Here is a 26,239-nt window from a genome sequence, read left to right as displayed (position 1 = left end):
AATGTTATCAAAGTCACAAATCAATACACACTAATATAATGTAAATATTATTAAAGTCACAAATCAATACACACTAATATAATGTAATTGTTATTAAAGTCACAAATCAATACACACTAATATAATGTAAATGTTATTACAGTCACAAATCAAAACACACTAATATAATGTAATTGTTATTACAGTCACAAATGAACACACACTAATATAGTATAAATGTCATTACAGTCACAAATCAATACACACTAATATAATGTAAATGTTATTAAAGTCACAAATCAAAACACACTAATATAATGTAAATGTTATTACAGTCACAAATCAATACACACTAATATAATGTAAATGTTATTACAGTCACAAATAACACATACTAATATAATGTAAATGTTATTACAGTCACAAATCAATACACACTAATATAATGTAAATGTTATTACAGTCACAAATGAACACATACTAATATAATGTAAATGTTATTACAGTCACAAATCAAAACACACTAATATAATGTAAATGTTATTGCAGTCACAAATCAATACACTCTAATATAATGTAAATGTTATTACAGTCACAAATGAACACACACTAATATAGTGTAAATGTTATTACAGTCACAAGTCAATACACACTAATATAATGTAAATGTTATTACAGTCACAAATCAATACACACTAATATAATGTAAATGTTATTACAGTCACAAATGAACACACACTAATATAATGTAAATGTTATTACAGTCACAAATGAACACACACTAATATAATGTAAGTGTTATTACAGTCACAACCCAATACACACTAATATAATGTGAATGTTATTCCAGTCACAAATCAATAAATACTAATATAATGTAAATGTTATTAAAGTCACAAATCAATACACACTAATATAATGTAAATGTTATTACAGTCACAAATCAATACACACTAATATAATCTAAATGTTATTACAGTCACAAATAAACACACACTAATATAATGTGAATGTTATTACAGTCACAAATCAATACACACTAATATAATGTAAATGTTATTACAGTCAGAAATCAATACACTCTAATATAATGTAAATGTTATTACAGTCACAAATGAACACACACTAATATAATGTAAATGTTATTACAGTCACAAATGAACACACACTAATATAATGTAAATGTTATTACAGTCACAAATGAACACACACTAATAAAATGTAAATGATATTACAGTCACAAATCAATACACACTAATATAGTGTAAATGTTATTACAGTCACAAATCAATACACGCTAATATAATGTGAATGTTATTACAGTCACAAATCAATACAAACTAATATAATGTAAATATTATTAAAGTCACAAATCAATACACACTAATATAATGTAAATGTTATTAAAGTCACAAATCAATACACACTAATATAATGTAAATGTTATTAAAGTCACAAATCAATACACACTAATATAATGTAAATGTTATTACAGTCACAAATCAAAACACACTAATATAATGTAATTGTTATTACAGTCACAAATGAACACACACTAATATAGTATAAATGTTATTACAGTCACAAATCAATACACACTAATATAATGTAAATGTTATTAAAGTCACAAATCAAAACACACTAATATAATGTAAATGTTATTACAGTCACAAATCAATACACACTAATATAATGTAAATGTTATTACAGTCACAAATCAATACACACTAATATAATGTAAATATTATTACAGTCACAAATGAACACATACTAATATAATGTAAATGTTATTACAGTCACAAATAACACATACTAATATAATGTAAATGTTATTACAGTGACAAATCAATACACACTAATATAATGTAAATGTTATTACAGTCACAAATGAACACATACTAATATAATGTAAATGTTATTACAGTCACAAATCAAAACACACTAATATAATGTAAATGTTATTGCAGTCACAAATCAATACACTCTAATATAATGTAAATGTTATAACAGTCACAAATGAACACACACTAATATAGCGTAAATGTTATTACAGTCACAAGTCAATACACACTAATATAATGTAAATGTTATTACAGTCACAAATCAATACACACTAATATAATGTAAATGTTATTACAGTCACAAATGAACACACACTAATATAATGTAAATGTTATTACAGTCACAAATGAACACACACTAATATAATGTGTTATTACAGTCACAACCCAATACACACTAATATAATGTGAATGTTATTACAGTCACAAATCAATAAATACTAATATAATGTAAATGTTATTAAAGTCACAAATCAATACACACTAATATAAAGTAAATGTTATTACAGTCACAAATCAATACACACTAATATAATCTAAATGTTATTACAGTCACAAATAAACACACACTAATATAATGTGAATGTTATTACAGTCACAAATCAATACACACTAATATAATGTAAATGTTATTACAGTCAGAAATCAATACACTCTAATATAATGTAAATGTTATTACAGTCACAAATGAACACACACTAATATAATGTAAATGTTATTACAGTCACAAATGAACACACACTAATAAAATGTAAATGTTATTACAGTCACAAATCAATACACACTAATATAGTGTAAATGTTATTACAGTCACAAATCAATACACGCTAATATAATGTGAATGTTATTACAGTCACAAATCAATACACACTAATATAATGTAAATGTTATTACAGTCAGAAATCAATACACTCTAATATAATGTAAATGTTATTACAGTCACAAATGAACACACACTAATATAATGTAAATGTTATTACAGTCACAAATGAACACACACTAATATAATGTAAGTGTTATTACAGTCACAACCCAATACACACTAATATAATGTGAATGTTATTACACTCACAAATCAATAAATACTAATATAATGTAAATGTTATTAAAGTCACAAATCAATACACACTAATATAATGTAAATGTTATTACAGTCACAAATCAATACACACTAATATAATCTAAATGTTATTACAGTCACAAATAAACACACACTAATATAATGTGAATGTTATTACAGTCACAAATCAATACACACTAATATAATGTAAATGTTATTACAGTCAGAAATCAATACACTCTAATATAATGTAAATGTTAATACAGTCACAAATGAACACACACTAATATAATGTAAATGTTATTACAGTCACAAATGAACACACACTAATAAAATGTAAATGTTATTACAGTCACAAATCAATACAGACTAATATAGTGTAAATGTTATTACAGTCACAAATCAATACACGCTAATATAATGTGAATGTTATTACAGTCACAAATCAATACACACTAATATAATGTAAATGTTATTACAGTCAGAAATCAATACACTCTAATATAATGTAAATGTTATTACAGTCACAAATCAATACACACTAATATAATGTAAATGTTATTACAGTCACAAATCAATACACACTAATATAATGTAAATGTTATTACAGTCACAAATGAACACACACTAATATAGTATAAATGTTATTATAGTCACAAATCAATAAACACTAATATAATGTTAATGTTATTAAAGTCAAAAATCAAAACACACTAATATAATGTAAATGTTATTACAGTCACAAATCAATACACACTAATATAATGTAAATATTATTACACTCACAAATCAATACATACTAATATAATGTAAATGTTATGACAGTCAGAAATCAATACACACTAATATAATGTAAATGTTATTACAGTCACAAATGAACACACACTAATATAATGTAAATGTTATTACAGTCACAAATGAACACACACTAATATAATCTAAATGTTATTACAGTCACAAATGAACACACACTAATATAGTATAAATGTTATTATAGTCACAAATCAATAAACACTAATATAATGTTAATGTTATTAAAGTCAAAAATCAAAACACACTAATATAATGTAAATGTTATTACAGTCACAAATCAATACACACTAATATAATGTAAATGTTATTACAGTCACAAATCAATACACACTAATATAGTGTAAATGTTATTACAGTCACAAATCAATACACTCTAATATAATGTAAATGTTATTACAGTCACAAATGAACACACACTAATATAATGTAAATGTTATTACAGTCACAAATGAACACACACTAATATAATGTAAATGTTATTACAGTCACAAATGAACACACACTAATAAAATGTAAATGATATTACAGTCACAAATCAATACACACTAATATAGTGTAAATGTTATTACAGTCACAAATCAATACACGCTAATATAATGTGAATGTTATTACAGTCACAAATCAATACACACTAATATAATGTAAATATTATTAAAGTCACAAATCAATACACACTAATATAATGTAAATGTTATTAAAGTCACAAATCAATACACACTAATATAATGTAAATGTTATTAAAGTCACAAATCAATACACACTAATATAATGTAAATGTTATTACAGTCACAAATCAAAACACACTAATATAATGTAATTGTTATTACAGTCACAAATGAACACACACTAATATAGTGTAAATGTTATTACAGTCACAAATCAATACACACTAATATAATGTAAATGTTATTACAGTCACAAATCAAAACACACTAATATAATGTAAATGTTATTACAGTCACAAATCAATACACACTAATATAATGTAAATGTTATTACAGTCACAAATCAATACACACTAATATAATGTAAATATTATTACAGTCACAAATGAACACATACTAATATAATGTAAATGTTATTACAGTCACAAATAACACATACTAATATAATGTAAATGTTATTACAGTCACAAATCAATACACACTAATATAATGTAAATGTTATTACAGTCACAAATGAACACATACTAATATAATGTAAATGTTATTACAGTCACAAATCAAAACACACTAATATAATGTAAATGTTATTGCAGTCACAAATCAATACACTCTAATATAATGTAAATGTTATAACAGTCACAAATGAACACACACTAATATAGTGTAAATGTTATTACAGTCACAAGTCAATACACACTAATATAATGTAAATGTTATTACAGTCACAAATCAATACACACTAATATAATGTAAATGTTATTACAGTCACAAATGAACACACACTAATATAATGTAAATGTTATTACAGTCACAAATGAACACACACTAATATAATGTAAGTGTTATTACAGTCACAACCCAATACACACTAATATAATGTGAATGTTATTACAGTCACAAATCAATAAATACTAATATAATGTAAATGTTATTACAGTCACAAATCAATACACACTAATATAATGTAAATGTTATTACAGTCACAAATGAATACACACTAATATAATGTAAATGTTATTACAGTCACAAATAAACACACACTAATATAATGTGAATGTTATTACAGTCACAAATCAATACACACTAATATAATGTAAATGTTATTACAGTCAGAAATCAATACACTCTAATATAATGTAAATGTTATTACAGTCACAAATGAACACACACTAATATAATGTAAATGTTATTACAGTCACAAATGAACACACACTAATAAAATGTAAATGTTATTACAGTCACAAATCAATACACACTAATATAATGTAAATGTTATTACAGTCACAAATCAATACACACTAATATAATGTGAATGTTATTACAGTCACAAATCAATACACACTAATATAATGTAAATGTTATTACAGTCACAAATCAATACACACTAATATAATGTAAATGTTATTACAGTCACAAATGAACACACACTAATATAATGTAAATGTTATTACAGTCACAAATGAACACACACTAATATAATGTAAATGTTATTACAGTCACAACCCAATACACTAATATAATGTGAATGTTATTACAGTCACAAATCAATAAATACTAATATAATGTAAATGTTATTAAAGTCACAAATCAATACACACTAATATAATGTAAATGTTATTACAGTCACAAATCAATACACACTAATATAATGTAAATGTTATTACAGTCACAAATAAACACACACTAATATAATGTGAATGTTATTACAGTCACAAATCAATACACACTAATATAATGTAAATGTTATTACAGTCACAAATCAATACACTCTAATATAATGTAAATGTTATTACAGTCACAAATGAACACACACTAATATAATGTAAATGTTATTACAGTCACAAATGAACACACACTAATATAATGTAAATGTTATTACAGTCACAAATCAATACACACTAATATAATGTAAATGTTATTACAGTCACAAATCAATACACACTAATATAATGTAAATGTTATTACAGTCACAAATCAATACACACTAATATAATGTAAATGTTATTACAGTCAGAAATCAATACACTCTAATATAATGTAAATGTTATTACAGTCACAAATCAATACACACTAATATAATGTAAATGTTATTACAGTCACAAATCAATACACACTAATATAATGTAAATGTTATTACAGTCACAAATGAACACACACTAATATAGTATAAATGTTATTACAGTCACAAATCAATACACACTAATATAATGTTAATGTTATTACAGTCAAAATCAAAACACACTAATATAATGTAAATGTTATTACAGTCACAAATCAATACACACTAATATAATGTAAATGTTATTACAGTCACAAATCAATACATACTAATATAATGTAAATGTTATGATAGTCAGAAATCAATACACACTAATATAATGTAAATGTTATTACAGTCACAAATGAACACACACTAATATAATGTAAATGTTATTACAGTCACAAATGAACACACACTAATATAATCTAAATGTTATTACAGTCACAAATGAACACACACTAATATAGTATAAATGTTATTATAGTCACAAATCAATAAACACTAATATAATGTTAATGTTATTAAAGTCAAAAATCAAAACACACTAATATAATGTAAATGTTATTACAGTCACAAATCAATACACACTAATATAATGTAAATGTTATTACAGTCACAAATGAAGACATACTAATATAATGTAAATGTTATTACAGTCACAAATGAACACATACTAATATAATGTAAATGTTATTACAGTCACAAATCAATACACACTAATATAATGTTAATGTTATTACAGTCACAAATGAAGACATACTAATATAATGTAAATGTTATTACAGTCACAAATGAACACATACTAATATAATGTAAATGTTATTACAGTCACAAATCAATACACACTAATATAATGTAAATGTTATTACAGTCACAAATGAACACACACTAATATAATGTAAATGTTATTACAGTCACAAATGAACACACACTAATAAAATGTAAATGTTATTACAGTCACAAATCAATACACACTAATATAGTGTAAATGTTATTACAGTCACAAATCAATACACACTAATATAATGTAAATGTTATTACAGTCACAAATCAATACACACTAATATAATGTAAATGTTATTACAGTCAGAAATCAATACACTCTAATATAATGTAAATGTTATTACAGTCACAAGTCAATACACACTAATATAATGTGAATGTGATTAGAGTCACAAATCAATACACACTAATATAATGTAAATGTTATTACAGTCACAAATCAATACACACTAATATAATGTAAATGTTATTACAGTCACAAATGAACACACACTAATATAATGTAAATGTTATTACAGTCACAAATCAATACACACTAATATAGTGTAAATGTTATTACAGTCACAAATCAATACACACTAATATAATGTAAATGTTATTACAGTCACAAATGAACACATACTAATATAATGTAAATGTTATTACAGTCAGAAATCAATACACATTAATATAATGTAAATGTTATTACAGTCACAAATGAACACACACTAATATAGTGTAAATGTTATTACAGTCACAAGTCAATACACACTAATATAATGTAAATGTTATTAAAGTCACAAATGAACACACACTAATATAAAGTAAATGTTATTACAGTCACAAATCAATACACACTAATATAATGTAAATGTTATTACAGTCACAAATCAATACACACTAATATAATGTTAATGTTATTACAGTCACAAATCAATACACAGTAATATAGTGTAAATGTTATTACAGTCACAAATCAATACACACTAATATAGTGTAAATTTTATTACAGTCACAAATCAATACACTCTAATATAATGTAAATGTTATTGCAGTCACAAATCAAAACACACTAATATAGTGTAAATGTTATTACAGTCACAAATCAATACACACTAATATAATGTAAATGTTATTACAGTCACAAATCAATACACACTAATATAGTGTAAATTTTATTACAGTCACAAATCAATACACTCTAATATAATGTAAATGTTATTACAGTCACAAATCAATACACACTAATATAATGTAAATGTTATTACAGTCACAAATCAATACACAGTAATATAGTGTAAATGTTATTACAGTCACAAATCAATACACACTAATATAGTGTAAATGTTATTACAGTCACAAATCAATACACACTAATATAATGTAATGTTATTACAGTCACAAATCAATACACACTAATATAATGTAAATGTTATTACAGTCACAAATCAATACACACTAATATAATGTAAATGTTATTACAGTCACAAATCAATACACACTAATATAGTGTAAATTTTATTACAGTCACAAATCAATACACTCTAATATAATGTAAATGTTATTACAGTCACAAATCAATACACACTAATATAGTGTAAATGTTATTACAGTCACAAATCAATACACACTAATATAGTGTAAATGTTATTACAGTCACAAATCAATACACACTAATATAATGTAAATGTTATTACAGTCACAAATCAATACACACTAATATAATGTAATGTTATTACAGTCACAAATCAATACACACTAATATAATGTAAATGTTATTACAGTCACAAATCAATACACACTAATATAATGTAATGTTATTACAGTCACAAATCAATACACACTAATATAATGTAAATGTTATTACAGTCACAAATCAATACACACTAATATAATGTAAATGTTATTACAGTCACAAATCAATACACACTAATATAATGTAAATGTTATTACAGTCACAAATGAACACACACTAATATAATGTAAATGTTATTACAGTCACAAATCAATACACACTAATATAATGTAAATGTTATTACAGTCACAAGTCAATACACACTAATATAATGTGAATGTGATTAGAGTCACAAATCAATACACACTAATATAATGTAAATGTTATTACAGTCACAAATCAATACACACTAATATAATGTAAATGTTATTACAGTCACAAATGAACACACACTAATATAATGTAAATGTTATTACAGTCACAAATCAATACACACTAATATAATGTAAATGTTATTACAGTCACAAATCAATACACACTAATATAATGTAAATGTTATTACAGTAACAAATCAATACACACTAATATAATGTAAATGTTATTACAGTCAGAAATCAATACACATTAATATAATGTAAATGTTATTGCAGTCACAAATCAATACACTCTAATATAATGTAAATGTTATTACAGTCACAAATGAACACACACTAATATAGTGTAAATGTTATTACAGTCACAAGTCAATACACACTAATATAATGTAAATGTTATTAAAGTCACAAATGAACACACACTAATATAGAGTAAATGTTATTACAGTCACAAGTCAATACACACTAATATAATGTAAATGTTATTACAGTCACAAATCAATACACACTAATATAATGTAAATGTTATTACAGTCACAAATCAATACACAGTAATATAGTGTAAATGTTATTACAGTCACAAATCAATACACACTAATATAGTGTAAATTTTATTACAGTCACAAATCAATACACTCTAATATAATGTAAATGTTATTGCAGTCACAAATCAATACACACTAATATAGTGTAAATGTTATTACAGTCACAAATCAATACACACTAATATAGTGTAAATGTTATTACAGTCACAAATCAATACACACTAATATAGTGTAAATGTTATTACAGTCACAAATCAATACACTCTAATATAATGTAAATGTTATTACAGTCACAAATCAATACACACTAATATCGTGTAAATGTTATTACAGTCACAAATCAATATACAGTAATATAGTGTAAATGTTATTACAGTCACAAATCAATACACACTAATATAGTGTAAATGTTATTACAGTCACAAATCAATACACACTAATATAATGTAATGTTATTACAGTCACAAATCAATACACACTAATATAATGTTAATGTTATTACAGTCACAAATCAATACACAGTAATATAGTGTAAATGTTATTACAGTCACAAATCAATACACACTAATATAGTGTAAATTTTATTACAGTCACAAATCAATACACTCTAATATAATGTAAATGTTATTGCAGTCACAAATCAATACACACTAATATAGTGTAAATGTTATTACAGTCACAAATCAATACACAGTAATATAGTGTAAATGTTATTACAGTCACAAATCAATACACACTAATATAGTGTAAATGTTATTACAGTCACAAATCAATACACACTAATATAATGTAAATGTTATTACAGTCACAAATCAATACACACTAATATAATGTAAATGTTATTACAGTCACAAATCAATACACACTAATATAATGTAAATGTTATTACAGTCACAAATCAATACACACTAATATAGTGTAAATGTTATTACAGTCACAAATCAATACACACTAATATAATGTAAATGTTATTACAGTCACAAATCAACACACACTAATATAATGTAAATGTTATTACAGTCACAAATCAATACACACTAATATAATGTAATGTTATTACAGTCACAAGTCAATACACACTAATATAATGTAATGTTATTACAGTCACAAATCAATACACACTAATATAACGTAAATGTTATTACAGTCACAAATCAATACACACTAATATAGTGTAAATGTTATTACAGTCACAAATCAAAACACACTAATATAATGTAAATGTTATTACAGTCACAAATGAACACAAACTAATATAATGTAAATGTTATTACAGTCACAAATCAATACACACTAATATAGTGTAAATGTTATTACAGTCACAAATCAAAACACAGTAATATAGTGTAAATGTTATTACAGTCACAAATCAAAACACACTAATATAATGTAAATGTTATTACAGTCACAAATGAACACAAACTAATATAATGTAAATGTTATTACAGTCACAAATCAATACACACTAATATAGTGTAAATGTTATTACAGTCACAAATCAAAACACACTAATATAATGTAAATGTTATTACAGTCACAAATCAATACACACTAATATAATGTAATGTTATTACAGTCACAAGTCAATACACACTAATATAGTGTAAATGTTATTACAGTCACAAATCAATACACACTAATATAATGTAATGTTATTACAGTCACAAATCAACACACACTAATATAATGTAAATGTTATTACAGTCACAAATCAATACACACTAATATAATGTAATGTTATTACAGTCACAAGTCAATACACACTAATATAATGTAATGTTATTACAGTCACAAATCAATACACACTAATATAATGTAAATGTTATTACAGTCACAAATCAATACACACTAATATAGTGTAAATGTTATTACAGTCACAAATCAAAACACACTAATATAATGTAAATGTTATTACAGTCACAAATGAACACAAACTAATATAATGTAAATGTTATTACAGTCACAAATCAATACACACTAATATAGTGTAAATGTTATTACAGTCACAAATCAAAACACACTAATATAGTGTAAATGTTATTACAGTCACAAATCAATACACACTAATATAATGTAAATGTTATTACAGTCACAAATGAACACAAACTAATATAATGTAAATGTTATTACAGTCACAAATCAATACACACTAATATAGTGTAAATGTTATTACAGTCACAAATCAAAACACACTAATATAGTGTAAATGTTATTACAGTCACAAATGAACACAAACTAATATAATGTAAATGTTATTACAGTCACAAATGAATACACACTAATATAGTGTAAACGTTATTACAGTCACAAATCAATACACACTAACATAATGTAATGTTAACTTTAAAATGATGGAATAGGTAAACCTTAAGTGGCGTATGGTCAACGATAACCATGGTGAAAAGTGAACGCTAATATGGCGTAACTTTTCTCTATATAAATAGAACAGTAGTGTCTGTTGTATGTCTGTTAACTTCTTCACAGGTTTGTTGGTTGTTTTTTTTTTTTTATAATTTCATATATGGGAAGCAACTATTTATGCCTTAAAATAACCTTCCATTAATCATTAGTCACGGGACGGGTACTCCAGTTAGGAATAATTATGATGAAAAGTTATGATTATGACTGAATAACATGGCGAAATGCCAACATTTATATGTCATAAGTTCAACACTAATATAATAAAGCCAACGTTAACGTGGTGGAAAGTAAATATTAGCATGTTGGAAATTAAACATTGGCATGTTTAAGGTTATTTTATGGAAAGGAAAGCAATATGTTTCGTGTAAATTAGGGTAGTTTAAGACTTGTATACATCTATTTATTAAGAGCCATCATTCAGTTCGTAATATACCTGAGGAGCATCGCATGACCACGTGGTTCGGGCGCTCGACTCGCAATCTGAGGTTCTGTGGTTACACCAAACATGTTCGTCTTTCATCTGTGGAGGTGTTATAAAGTGACAGTTAATCCAACTACTCGTTGGTAAAAGAGTAGCCCAAGAGTTGGCGGTGGATGATAATGACTAACTGCCTTCCCTCTAGATTTATACTGCTAAAATAGGGTCGGCTAGCACAGATAGTCCTTGTGTAGCTTTGCGCGAAATTCAAAAATAAACAAATAACATACCTGAGACTGTGGATGGAAATGGGGGAAACTGTGGTCAGTTCTCCCAAGGCCGGTGATCACAGGACGGTTAACCACTGGTAATTCTTGGCCACTCGACAACATGGATCCTAGAAAGAAATAGAATATTTAATCTACAATAACAAAGTTACATCTTTCAAATTATTTATCTTTACCAGAAGCTGTAAGCAAATTCTTATAAATCAAAGAACAGTAGACGATATTATTAAACTTTATTTTCTTTTTAACGAAAGGAAAATTGAGACCGTTAGGAGGCTCGAATTAGAGAACACTCGGCGTGTTAAGTCTGTGTGTTTTCTTATAACAAAGCCACATCGGGCTATCTGTGGAGTCCACCGAGGGTATCTTCGAAGTTTACTAATTTGTAGTAATATACAAGTAATGAAATGTTAAAACACATCTTTTATTTTATTGTGTTATCTAAAACTACGTTTACAGCACGAAGTGTTGTTTATTTATAAACATGGCCGTGAAAGAATTAATTAGGCCAATAACATTAAGCCTAAAAAAACTGCTTTACGTACCTAAAATGCAATATAACCTTTTTTTTTAATATCTAACATTAAAACTTTTTTTCTTCACAATCGGTTCTTGTAGATGTTTCTTCACTTTACACTGATTGTCGTATGAAATAAATCACACTTACCAACAAGTCCTGGAGAAGTTACGGTTTGAACTCGATTTTCTCTCAGTATCAGATTTGTACTTGGAATACGACTGTTTCCCGTAACAATGCTGGTTTGAACAGGCAGGCTTGACGCGGACGAATTTAAATCTGGAGAAGAAATGTTGTAAGTCTTCGATAATTAACTATTTTTAGCTTGTTTGTTTAGAATTAAGTATAAAACTACACAATGGGTTATCTGTTCTCTGCCCACCAAGGGTATCGAAACCGGTTCTTAGCGGTGTGAGTCCGCAGACATACCGCTGTGTTACTGGGAGGGGACTATTTTTAGGCGCTCTTCACTAAGACTTGAAGAAATCTAAAGTAGTGAAAATACTTGTAACTTCATTTTTTTTTCGAATCTTATTATTTAATATTTAACTACACATTTAATTGTTATCGTACTAAAAATTGCTCACTGTGCGAAAATTACTTTTAAGTTAATGTTCACACAGGGAATTTATTTTAAAAGATCTCATCAGTTACTGATCTATGAAAAGAAGAACTTATTTAAAAAGGGAATTTAACGAAAACCAGAATCTATTTAACTTAGTTGTCGATCTTAAAAGCATCCTCCCCAGTGGCACAGCAGTGTGTTTGCGTTCTTAGAACGCTAGAAACCGAGTGTCGATACCTGTGGTGGACAGAGCATAGGTAGCCCATTGTGTAAGTTTGTGTTTTACTATAAACAAACAAACCTTATAAGCACAACTAAATATAAACATTTCAATTACGTTACAGTAAAGACCAGACCCCTAACGGTCATAAGTTATAAAAATATTTAAGACCTCGGGGTCATGTTACAGTTTATAAGAACACTCACGCTTCAATCGCTATGGTTTTCAAACTAATATTGAATAAAGACGATTTCATAGAATATCCAGATCTCTTAATATATCTCTTTTACATAATCTTAAGATAATAAATGTTCATTAAACAAAAGTGTTAGAATTGAAAGTGACGCTTCAACTTATGCATTTGTTTAAGCGCAATTTTAGTCACTTCAGGAATAGAATCCCAAATTTTAGCGTTATAAACCTTCATTCTTACCACCGAGACATTGGGTAGTTATTTAAAACTGGTAAACTGAGTTCTTAATACGAAGGCGGGGACTAAACTATTATATTTCGATAAAAAAGTCAAATACAGTTAAAACCGTATATACGACGAAAATATCAAACTTGAACAGCAGGTTGAACAATCACCAAGTTTTAAAATATTTCTCTTTAAATAAAACTATAAGAAAATATATTTTCTTTCTAGTTAGCGCTTTTTGTTGTAAACTTTATGTTCTCATGAAGTTCCATAGTTCATGAACATCATTGTTTTTTCAAATAAAAACTAGGCCTCTGTTCAACATATTTAATTTTGATAATAAAATTCGATGTCAGTTGTACATGCCATTTTGAAACTATGCCCAGCAACAAGAGCTTGTTTGTTTGTTTGTTTTGAATTTCGCACAAAGCTACACGAGGGCAATCTGCACTAGCCGTCCCTAATTTAGCAGTGTAAGACTAGAGGGAAAGCAGCTAGTCATCACTACCCACCGCCAACTCTTGGGCTACTATTTTACCAACGAATAGCGGAATTGAACGTCACATTATAACGCCCCCACGGCTGAAAGGGCGAGCATGTTTGGCGCGACGAGGATGCGAACCCGCGACCCTCAGATTACGAGTCGCACACCTTAACACGTTTGGCCATGCCGGGCCCATCACAAGAGATAAATAAACAATATAAATATTAAATGAACTGGAGTTAGTGAACTCGGTTATTTGGTGTTTAATAGAAAGGTTCATTAAACCATAGTATATAATATTATGACGCACAAAGTAATTCTTAATGTAGTATTTGAAATGTTTCCAACAGATGCCGCCTCAAATGTAAGATTTTAATTCCTTTTATATTTTAGCTTACAAAAGACGATCATTTTCTAGAAATTTTCTTACTTAAGTTAATTTAAGCCTGTTTAAACGTTTTCGAATTTGCACTGATATATTTCGTCCCAAGTTTAGAACAAAGATTTGGCGATTAAAAGTCGACTGTGCTCTTTGTGAAATGAACTCTAATCCCTTGGAGCAATTAAAGATGTTGGTTGCCGATAGATGTCGCCCCAAAATCTACGGAGACTATGTAGTATATATCTTTTTAATTTCAATATTTCACGACTTCTTAAAAGCAGATAGAACACTAGTTAAGATGTGAGGATTAACTTAGGTACTTTTAAAAGGAAAAACAAATTACCTGCAATCTTCACGAGAGTAACTTGTCTTGCTTTCGGCCCTGGGGGTGCTGGATACAACATTGAACTATTATAGAAATGAGGAAGTTTAGCTGGGGTTCGAGCACCAGAGTCAGCAACCTAAGGAATACATATACGCCATTTATCTTACATCGCAAAGACAACAGGACAAAGTTGAATTATGATATTTCAGTACATAAAAACACAGTAGGACACAATTGTGTTGCACGATGTTTCAGCATATACAGAAACTTGTGTTCCATAATTTTTCAGCACAAACGAAAATAAGAAGACAAACTTGTGTTATATGATTTTTAAGCATATACAAAAACAACAAGACTATATGAACAGTTCACAACTTTTCAGACAGTAATAAAACATACAACGTCCAAACAATTAACATATAAGTCAATACACAAAGCAAGGGAAGATTTTCAGGTATATGAAGGAGCTGATGAAAAATCACATTTTTAGAGCTGAGAGTAAAACATTTAAATTGAGAACTGTTTTGAAACTTTAGTCTATCAATGATTACATGAGAGAACTGATGACAAATAGCTTGGCCAGGTGGTTAGGGCCCTCGACTTATATCTGAGGGTCGCGAGTTCGAATTACTGTCACACCAAACATGCTTGCCCTTTCAGCAGTGGGAGCATTGCAATTTTACGATCAATCCCACTATTCGTTGGTAAAAGAGTAGCCCAAGAGTTCAGGCTACTAACGGGTATATCACGGAACTGATAACCAAATGCTCTATTTTCAGTTCAGTGTGTCCGTATGTGTGGAATTCATGGCCAATTATTACTTAAGCCTTTCAGAACGGCTGGTATGGGTATTAGCACTTTTATTGATAAGCAGAGAATAACGTTTCTACCTTCTTAGATCATCTTCAGGTTAACAAAGATAGTTTGCAACTGACTGCTTCCTGACACATATCTTAGGGACGAGAATATAAACGGGTACGGGACAGTAGGTGGCGTTGCAGTCAGATGTTAGATTATTAATTAGTATAGGTATATAGGTGTTCTTTTATATTGGTTTAATGTTGGTTTCAGTTGTTATATAAGTAGGGCTTCTTTGATTTTGCGTTTGTTTATATTTTTTTCCCTACTTAATATCTGGGTGTTTTCTATGGTTAAGTTGAATTTATTTGATTTGCAGTGTTTAAAAATGTGTGAAGATCTTTTTTTTTGTTCTTTAAATCTAGTTTCCATTTTTCTGCTTGTTTCTCCAAAATAGAAGTCGTGGCAGTTGTTGTATTGTATTTTATAAATAATGTTAGTATTATGTTTGTCAGCGTAGTTTTTAAATAGTATGGACTTTAGTTTTTGAATAAATTTGGTGTTAACTGGAATGTTGTGTTTTGTTGAGTTTTTTTCAAATGTTGGTTATTTTTTTTCGCTGATGTCTGGAACATATGGTATACAGCAGAGTAAGGTTTGGTAGTTTGTTGTATCTTGGGATTTATTATTGTTTGTTTATTGTTTGTCAAGGTGTGTGTGTGTATAATTTTTCCCACGGTTTTTTTTTAATGAAATTTGTTGATGTTGATAAAGTGTTGTTTTATTTTGTTAATTTCATCATTAATTTTATCTGGTGAACATAGTTTTGTGTTTGTGTTTATTTGGTTTCTTAATATGTTTAGTTTTTGTTTTGTTTCATGTGCTGAGCCCCAGTATAATCCAGTGTGGGTGAATTTTCTGTGTATTTCTGTTTTGAACTGTGTATCAGTTCTAGTGATTTTGAGGTTAAGAAATGCTATTTGGTTAGTTTTTCCTGTTCACAGGTGAACTTAATGTTGGGGTGTATCGAGTTAACGTGATTGAAAAAACTAAGTATGTGTTCTGTAGATATGAATCCAACAATTATATCATCAACATACCTGTACCAGAATAGTGGTGGGTGTAAGGCTGAACTGGTCGCTTGAGATTCAATCTATATCATAAAAATGTTGGCTAGAACTGGTAACACGGGATTCCCCATACTTAGACCATTTACTTTTAGGTAGTTTTGGTTATTGGAATATAAAGCTAGTTTTGGTGGTAGTGAATGCTATAAGGTTGCTAATTGGTTGCTGGGGTGTGTATCCATGAGTTGGGGTCTTGGATATAAAGTTCTAAAGCTATCTTGCAGGCATCAGTTGTTAGGACTTCTGTTAAGAGGAAATTACATCTAAACTGACCATTAAGGCTTTATGATTTAGTTGATTAAGAATATATTTAAAGTTAAAAGAGTCTTTTAAAGGGAGCCGGCTGATTTTACATATTTAGAAAATGCCCATGTTCTATATTTACCGAGGTTCAGTTAAATGATTCGTAGGTCGACATAATAGGTCGTAGTGGACAATCGGGTTTGTGAGGTTTGAGGGTGCTGTATAGTTGTGGTGTGTGTGAGTCGGTATTTCGTTAGTAAGAATAAATGTTTTCTGAGATTGTGTTGTTTTTAATTTGTAGTAGTATTTTGTTTAATTGGTTTCATCTGTTTTTTTGTGTTTATTAGTTTAAATTTGTTTGTATCTTACAACATGGTGTTCATTTTTTGAATGTATTAATTTGTGTTCATTATAACTATAGCATTGCCTTTATCTGATTTTAGAATTTTGACGTTGTTGTCTTGTTTTAAGTTGTTTATAGAATTAATATCTTTTTGTGTGAGGTTGTTTTATAGACTTCTTTTCTGTGAAATTATGTTGACAGTTTTGTGTGAAAATTCTTTAAAAAGTTGTTTAAGATACAGTTTTGATGTGTTTCAGAGAAATAGATGTTTTCAGTTCTACCTGGAAAGTTAGGTTGTTAGTTGCCGGTGGAATTTTTGTCGAAGTTGTCTTCTTCCTGTTTTTCGTTGTTTTGTTGGTGTTTTCATTTTGTGTAGAGTGGATCACTAGCCTTCTAGCTAGGTCTTCCAGACAGGCTTTCATTTCGATGGATGGAATATTTCTACGTGTTACTGCGAAGTTGGGTCCTTTGTTGAGTAGATGTATTTCTTCATTGCTTAATTTTCGATCGGATCTGTTAATTATGAGGTTTGTTGGTGGTTTGTCGCGTTGGCATCTTTTTTGTTGTTGTCGCCTTAGTTTATCTAGTTTCTTGTTGTGGTGGGCCTTCTTTTTTTCTTGTCGTTCTAACTATAAAGTTGATTGATGTTGCGTTGTACGAGTCCATAAATGTTTGGTTGAATGCAGCCAATCCGAGATACATTTTTTATTTCAAGTGGGTTTCTCGTCATCGAGAAGGACTTAAGCCTCTCTACTATCTATATAAACCAATCGTAGCATCCAAGTTCTACCGTTGAACAATGTTCACGGCCAAAATTTGCTCTTCACATTTAGGGTCCGAAAATGTGATGTAATAGTGATAGTCAAATTCTACTGTTCAGTCAGACAAGTTGTAGCCCAAGAGTTGGCGGTCGGCACTGTTGACTAATTATTTTGTTTATATTCTACCAGTTCAAACTTAAGAATGGAGATATGCAGATAACCATTATGTATTTTTATCGTGAAAGTTCTAAAGAAGCAAGTTAACAAGCAAAACATTGTTTTCTAGAAAACTTTCACAAACAACAAACAAACAGTTATTGTTCCAAAACACACATTTTGTTCTCCAACTGCTACACTCTAACAAACCAACCGTCATACTCCAAGAAGAGAATTGTTAGCTTCCAGTAAATAATAGTTTCAATCTAACAAATAGTTTTACTCGAAGATGTGAATTTGTTACCTTATAACAAATAATAGTTGCACTCCTGCGACAACTGAACATTCACTTTCCAACAAATTAGCTGTTAATTTCAAATAAAGAAACACACAACAACAACCAGAGGTTTCAAAATAACTAATTTTTTCTCTAAGTGTAGCCAAGTCCTTGTAGTTTCAAAACAGTATTACGAAAGAGGGTGGTTTCTATACATCCAATATTTTGTACTTATAATAACTCTGCCACGTGACAAGGAACTTAGCACCACTGAACTGGACACATAAAAGAAATTTGTGGGCTGTGAAAGGACCAAATACGTCCTTATTGTTGCGAAATATAGTTGTACACAATAGAGTGAATTGCATCCTGGGAACTTTCATACACGTCTAAGTTTCCCGCGTTCTTAAAGACGCAGATGCAAGTCTAAGGAAGAAATTAAATAATTGAGAGTTATTCAATGACCTCTTCTTCTCCAATACTTGAATCTACGTAATGGACACTAATCCCTCAAAACTGTAAGGGATACTGACAGACATATCCCATGATGCCTCAAATGACCAATACTTGTCTCAGCACGCGCAAATATTTCTAAACTCTTGTGGTTATTTTAGAATAATAACAGAGACAAATATCCCCTGGGTATAAGTCAGGGTACTTTTATGGTGGATAATATACATCTTTTAAATGTCAAGCAACCTGTTTGAAAGGACTTTGCGTTTTAATGCATATAAAAGCCAGTTTTCCTTTGGTAACGTCCAGTTCGTCTCTGTTGCTTAGCAACAAAACTGTATATCTGTTACATAATACCTGCTTACAGGTACAAAATTATCTTAACTATATAGTAGAAGTTTGGTGAGCAGTGATCACTGAAGGTCCGACAAAGCTAGTAAAGTAATGAAGCATTATATGCTGGGCATGTAAACGTTATATTATTACAGTAAAGTAGTAAAGAGCTATACGCTAGGCTAGGCCTGTATATGTTATATTATTACAGTAGAGTTATAAAGTATTATAACCTCTAATCTTTATATTAAAGTAGCAAAACATGTTAACGTTGTATATTACAGTAAAGCAACAAATCATTATAACTAAGTCTGCAAACGTCATATTATTACAGTAACGGAGTAAAACATTTACGGCAGGCCTGTAAACGTTGTATTGTTACAATAAAATAATAAAACATTACAAGATACGCTTGTAAACATCATATTATTCAATAACGTAATAAAGTGTATAATAAGCCTGTAAATGTTATATTATTGCAATAATGTTATAAATCATTACATAAGAAGCCTGCACACGTTATATTATAACATTGAAGTTGTAAAACAATATTGCTAGGCCTGTAAAATTTATATTATTATAATAAATTAATAAAACTTTGCATAGTGGGCCTGTAAACGTTATCTTATTACAATAAAGAAACTTAAAATTATACACTATGCCTGTAAACACAATGTTACTACAACAACGTAAGAAGACATTATATGGTAAGCCTATAAACCAGTGGTTCTTAACCTCGTTGGAAGTACTGAACCCCGGAAGTTTCGTATTTGCATTCACTGAACCCTTCGTAATTGGAAAAATAAAATATGATTTTTCAAATTCAAAACATAAGTAGATATTTTATTAGTGCACAAAATGAACCATGCATCAGTTGCACACAATATCACTGTGTTCAAAGAACAAAACCAACAAAACATGAATTTCGCACAAAAACAAAAACATAACTAAATGAATATTTACTGCAAATCAATGTGACTTTTGGTGTTGCCTTTCAGAGACAAGTTCAGAAATGCGCGGCTTCACCTTGGCAAGTGCCACTCTCATATCATTTTCACAACAAAGTCTGTTCTTTTTCGTTTTTATGTCTACCATCCTCGAAAAGGATTGCTCGCAAAGATACGTTGTAATAAACGGTATGAGTATCTCAAGGGCTTTCTTAGCAATAAGAGGGTACGCTACGATTTGGTGACACCAAAACGTTGAGAGCGTTGTTGTTCTGAAAGGTTGCTGTTGAGCCTGGCTCTGCTGAAGTTCAATGATTTCATCGAGGTATTCATCATTGACATCTGCTGTCGCAACACTAAACGTGAGCGGCTGTCTCACCCATGCAGGATATGACTCTCTGGTGGGGAAGTATCTGTCAAGAGACTTTGCGAGCTCATCTAAGTGCATGGCACTTGCTAGCTTCAGTTCCCCGGGTACAGAAATGTCTCTGATTTCAGACACATCTTCGATCTTACTTACACAGTCGTCCAGCAGGGGAAAGTTTGCGAAGTTATCATTCTATGTTCGTCGTTTCCATAACGGTAGCTTTTTTTTGAAAAGCCTTCAGGTTTTCTTCCGCTTCGATGATGTTGACTCCACCGTCCTGCATCTGTTGTTTGAAATGATTGAGAGCATTGAAGATATCGGCCATGTACGCCAAAATGAGAATGAATTCAGATTTTTCGAAGCAATCTGCATGACAATGTTGGTGTTCTCGCAAAAATAAGGCTAATTACACACGCATGGTAAAAACACGATTCAGCACCTTTCCCCGGGATAACCACCGAATGTTAGAATGGTACAGAAGTACCTCGAATTCAGAGCCCATTTCATTACACAGCTCTTTGAAAATGCGGTGCTTCAGGGCACTATTTCACACAAAGTTCACACATTCCACTACAATTTTTAATACTTCTGCCAGTTTTGAAGGCAAGGTTTTTGTTGCTAACGCATGCCTGTGCAGAACATAGTGCGTTACAATGATGTGTGGTGCATCGGCTTTCACCAGCGCACCAAAACCAGAGTTTCGTCCCAGCATGACTGGAGCTCCGTCTGAACAAACTGCAGAAACCATATCCCACGAAAGATCGTTATCTCTGAAGAAGTCATCCACAAGTTTCTTCACGTTGGCTGCCTTAGTTGTTGTTGTAAGAGGCTTACAAAATAAAAAAAATCTTCTTTTATCTCGTCGTTCTTCACATAGCGCACGAATACAACAAGCTGGCTTAGATTGGAAACGTCGGTGGTCTCGTCGAGTTGAAGGCTTAATTTTGCTGGGCTTGAAATTAGATCTGCAACTACTTGAGCCAAGATGGCATCGCTCATGTCATCTATTCTGCTGCTGATGGTGTCATTTGAAAGAGGAATTTGGGATAATTTATTTTCAGCAGCTTTTCCCAGCATGATATTCGCCATCTTCAACGCAGCTGGTTTTACGAGTGCTTCACCAATAGTGTGTGGTTTTCCCTGCTTTGCGATCAAGTACGTAACTTCGTATGATGTTGTGAGGATCAGTTTGTCGATGGGTACAAAACCGAGAACAGGTAAAGTAGTCTTTTCATCGAACCTGGCTCTCTTTACCTTGAATTCAGCAAGCGTTGAGTTCTTGTATTTCCCATCTCAATGTAGCTTTAATGAGTGTTCTTTTTGTTTTGCCTGTGCTACACTAGAATTGCTCAACTTGACGTTGCAAATCATGCATTGAGGACGCTGACTCCCATCATGTTCCGTTATACACGTGAATCCATATTGTACATATTCGTCCGACCACTTTCTGTTTTTGCTCGACAAAGTTAGTATGAAGGGATTGAAAGATTAGGAAAAAATCACAAATGACACACGATTACTACAGTCACAAGTCGACTGCTAAGCGCACGAAGTTCTCTGCAGCACAGATATTAAGGCCAAGTGATGTGACGTGATCAGCCGCAGCCAATGATGGTCAAGTGGAGCATGATGTCACGAATCATACGAGTTGGATGAACGAGTGTGTGTGTGTCTTGACCTCCGCTGAGCTCCTGACACTGACTCATCGAACCCCTGGGGTTCGATTGAACCCAGGTTAAGAACCACTGCTATAAACGCTACATTATTACAACGAAGTGATAAGAAGTGTATAGCAAGTTTGTAAACGTTATATATTACTATAAAGTAACAAAACATTAGAAGCTGAGCCTGTAAACATTATATTATGAAAATAAACGAATAAATCATTGTATAATAAGCCTGCTTACATTATAATATTACTACTTAACCTGTTTTAAAAGCTAGTTTGTGTGTCATGTCGCACTTTATTTCTCAAAATAGGAGTTATAAAAGCCAAAATATACTTATCCAGGTCGAACTGTTCGATTACTGGCTGCCCATTAAGATTTTAATTTTAGTAACGGGGTGTGCAACGTGTGGTAAGAGGAATTTCTGTGAAACCTTATAAGTGTTGTGAGTGTTGGTATAATAAGCCGAAAGTAAAGACGTATTGTGGATAGATAACCTAACCTAGAAACAAGTGCATAAAATGTATCATGAAAGTAAAAAAAAAATATCGATTCAGTTTTAAATTTAAATTGGTTCTATATTTAACTATTTTCTATATTTTATAAGTTTTTAATCTGATTTTTTACCAATAATTATTCTATGAATGATCTTAATTTTGATTGCCTCACATAGGAATTTACTGATGTTTGACTGCGTAGAGTAGGAGTTCCCAAAGTGGTCGATATTGACCCCCAACGGTCAATGAGACATTTCCGGGGGTCGCAAATCACTCGGGGGTCGATTATAGATTGTTAATACAAAAACATTATTAAATATTGTTGGTCAAATCGACATAATATATTGTGGAAAAATCAACAGTCGTATAATCAAGGAAATAAAAATACCAGCTGTAAATTAATTGTACAAACATTCATGAGTCATTTATGAGTCTGGACAGAGAGTCGTTTACTCTTCGCCCACCCAACTGACAGTTGTAATTGAGCCAATCAGGAAGCATTGTGAGCGTGACGTACTCTTCAGTATGTTTTAGGTTCATTCTTGTTTACATTTCTGATTACCAAAACAGTATTGCTAGGCCTGTAAAATTTATGTTATTACAGTAAATTAATAAAACTTGGTTATTTTAATTATTTATTGGTGTTTGCTATATACAGAGGCGGAGGTGTGAGTTTGTTTAGTTTAAAAAGGACATTAGGTATCGTAACTAATAAAACAGTACTTAAAAGTTTAAAAAATCAAAGTACTGTATTTAAAATAAATAAACGAAAATTTTGTGTTTGCAGTCTATGAAAAGTGTGTAACGTTGTGCCACGTGGTCACGTGCTAACATTTAAATACAGTCTCTACTAGTTCATATATTTCTATTACTTTATATATTTCTATGCGCTTTTGCTTTTGTTTTAAATTTGAAAAGTTAAAACATTGATCTGTATTTCTTGTACCCTGCTGATAAAGTTCATTTACTTAACTTTAGCCACGACCCCATTAACTGTAATGGCAGCCGCAGATCCTATAAAGAATTGCCGACAATATTCACTAGGTTACTTGAAACTTGGATTCATATCTTCGATTACAAATGAAACGAAGCCTATGTGCTTCCTATGCGAAAAGGTTTTTAGTAATGATGTTATGAAACCTGCAAAGATGAAAGCCCACCTTCGAAGAATTCATCCTCATAAGAAAGATAAAGTTCTTGATTTTTTTAGAACGTTGAAAGAAAAATATAAACATCGACCAAATATAATGTTATATAATGTTATATTTATGATGTTCAGGTTGATAATGAAGGAGGGTTAAGGGCATCATATAATATTTTTCTCAATATAGCAAAGAAAGGAAAACCGTATACTATTGCAGAGGAGATCATAATACCATCAATTAAAGAACTGATTGAAACTGTTATGAAAAAAGACGCTGGTCCTGTTTTAAAATGCTTGCCTTTAAGTGCAAATACAGTTCAAAGACGTGTTGATGAGATGGCTGAAGATGTGGAAGAAACTTTGGCATCTGAGCTAATGCATCGTAAGTTTTCCATCCAACTTGATGAAACAAGTTAACTAGTTAAAAGTGGCCTTTTCTAGAACTATCTGAGATGGCTGAAGATGTGGAAAAAACTTTGGCATCTGTGCTTATGCATCGTAAGTTTTCCATCCAACTTGATGAAACAAGTTAACTAGTTAAAAGTGGCCTTTTCTAGAATTATCTGAGATGGCTGAAGATGTGGAAAAAACTTTGGCATCTGTGCTTATGCATCGTAAGTTTTCCATCCAACTTGATGAAACAAGTTAACTAGTTAAAAGTGGCCTTTTCCAGAATTATCTGAGATGGCTGAACATGTGGAAAAACTTTGGCATCTGAGCTTATGCATCGTAAGTTTTCTATTCAATTTGATGAGTCAACTTTTGGTAGTTCAAACATTCTCATGGCTTATGTGAGGTAATTTAGTCAACTTCAAAAATAAGTTATTGACGAGTTTTTGTTCGCAAAGTGTCTTAAAGGTGATGCAAACGGGTTAACGATTTTTCAATGCTTGGAGGAATATTTAAACAAGCACAGTATTCCACTCAGCAATATAACTGCGGTTGCCACAGATGGCGCACCTTCAGTGGTTGGCTGTTACAGAGAATTTGCTACCTTTCTTAAGGAAAAGGTTCCCGATGTGCGTACTATTCACTGTGTATTACACAGACACCACCTTGTGGCAAAAAATCTCAGTGATGAATTGCATGATACTTTAAAGTTGTGCATCAGATTGATAAGTAAAATCAAAGCACATCCACTTAATTCGCGACTGTTTGCTAAGCTATGTGAAAAAAATAATGAATTGGTGAACCAATTACTGTTGCATACTGACGTGAGGTGGCTGTCAAGAGATGTTTGCTTGCAAAGGCTTGTTGAGTTGTATGACTCAACT

The 26,239-nt window shown here is 30.2% G+C and overlaps 1 protein-coding gene across 1 annotated transcript in view; it reads right to left on the bottom strand.

Annotated features, from left to right (window-relative positions):
* LOC143248530 (uncharacterized) overlaps nucleotides 1–26,239 on the bottom strand; it is a 49,555-nt gene that overhangs the window by 6,028 nt on the left and 17,288 nt on the right. Inside the window, exons 6-8 of the mRNA XM_076496953.1 lie at nucleotides 15,871–15,988; nucleotides 13,609–13,737; nucleotides 12,945–13,051 (exon numbers count right to left, since the gene is read on the bottom strand). Of these exons, the coding sequence (XP_076353068.1) occupies nucleotides 12,945–13,051; nucleotides 13,609–13,737; nucleotides 15,871–15,988 (354 nt within the window). The remainder of the gene's footprint in view (nucleotides 1–12,944; nucleotides 13,052–13,608; nucleotides 13,738–15,870; nucleotides 15,989–26,239) is intronic.

This window comes from Tachypleus tridentatus, chromosome 4 (assembly GCF_004210375.1).
Source record: "Tachypleus tridentatus isolate NWPU-2018 chromosome 4, ASM421037v1, whole genome shotgun sequence".
Classification (NCBI taxonomy): Eukaryota; Metazoa; Arthropoda; class Merostomata; order Xiphosura; family Limulidae; genus Tachypleus; species Tachypleus tridentatus.
The sequence above is the reverse complement of the archived record's forward strand: the minus strand, read 5'-3'. Positions and strand labels throughout refer to the sequence as shown.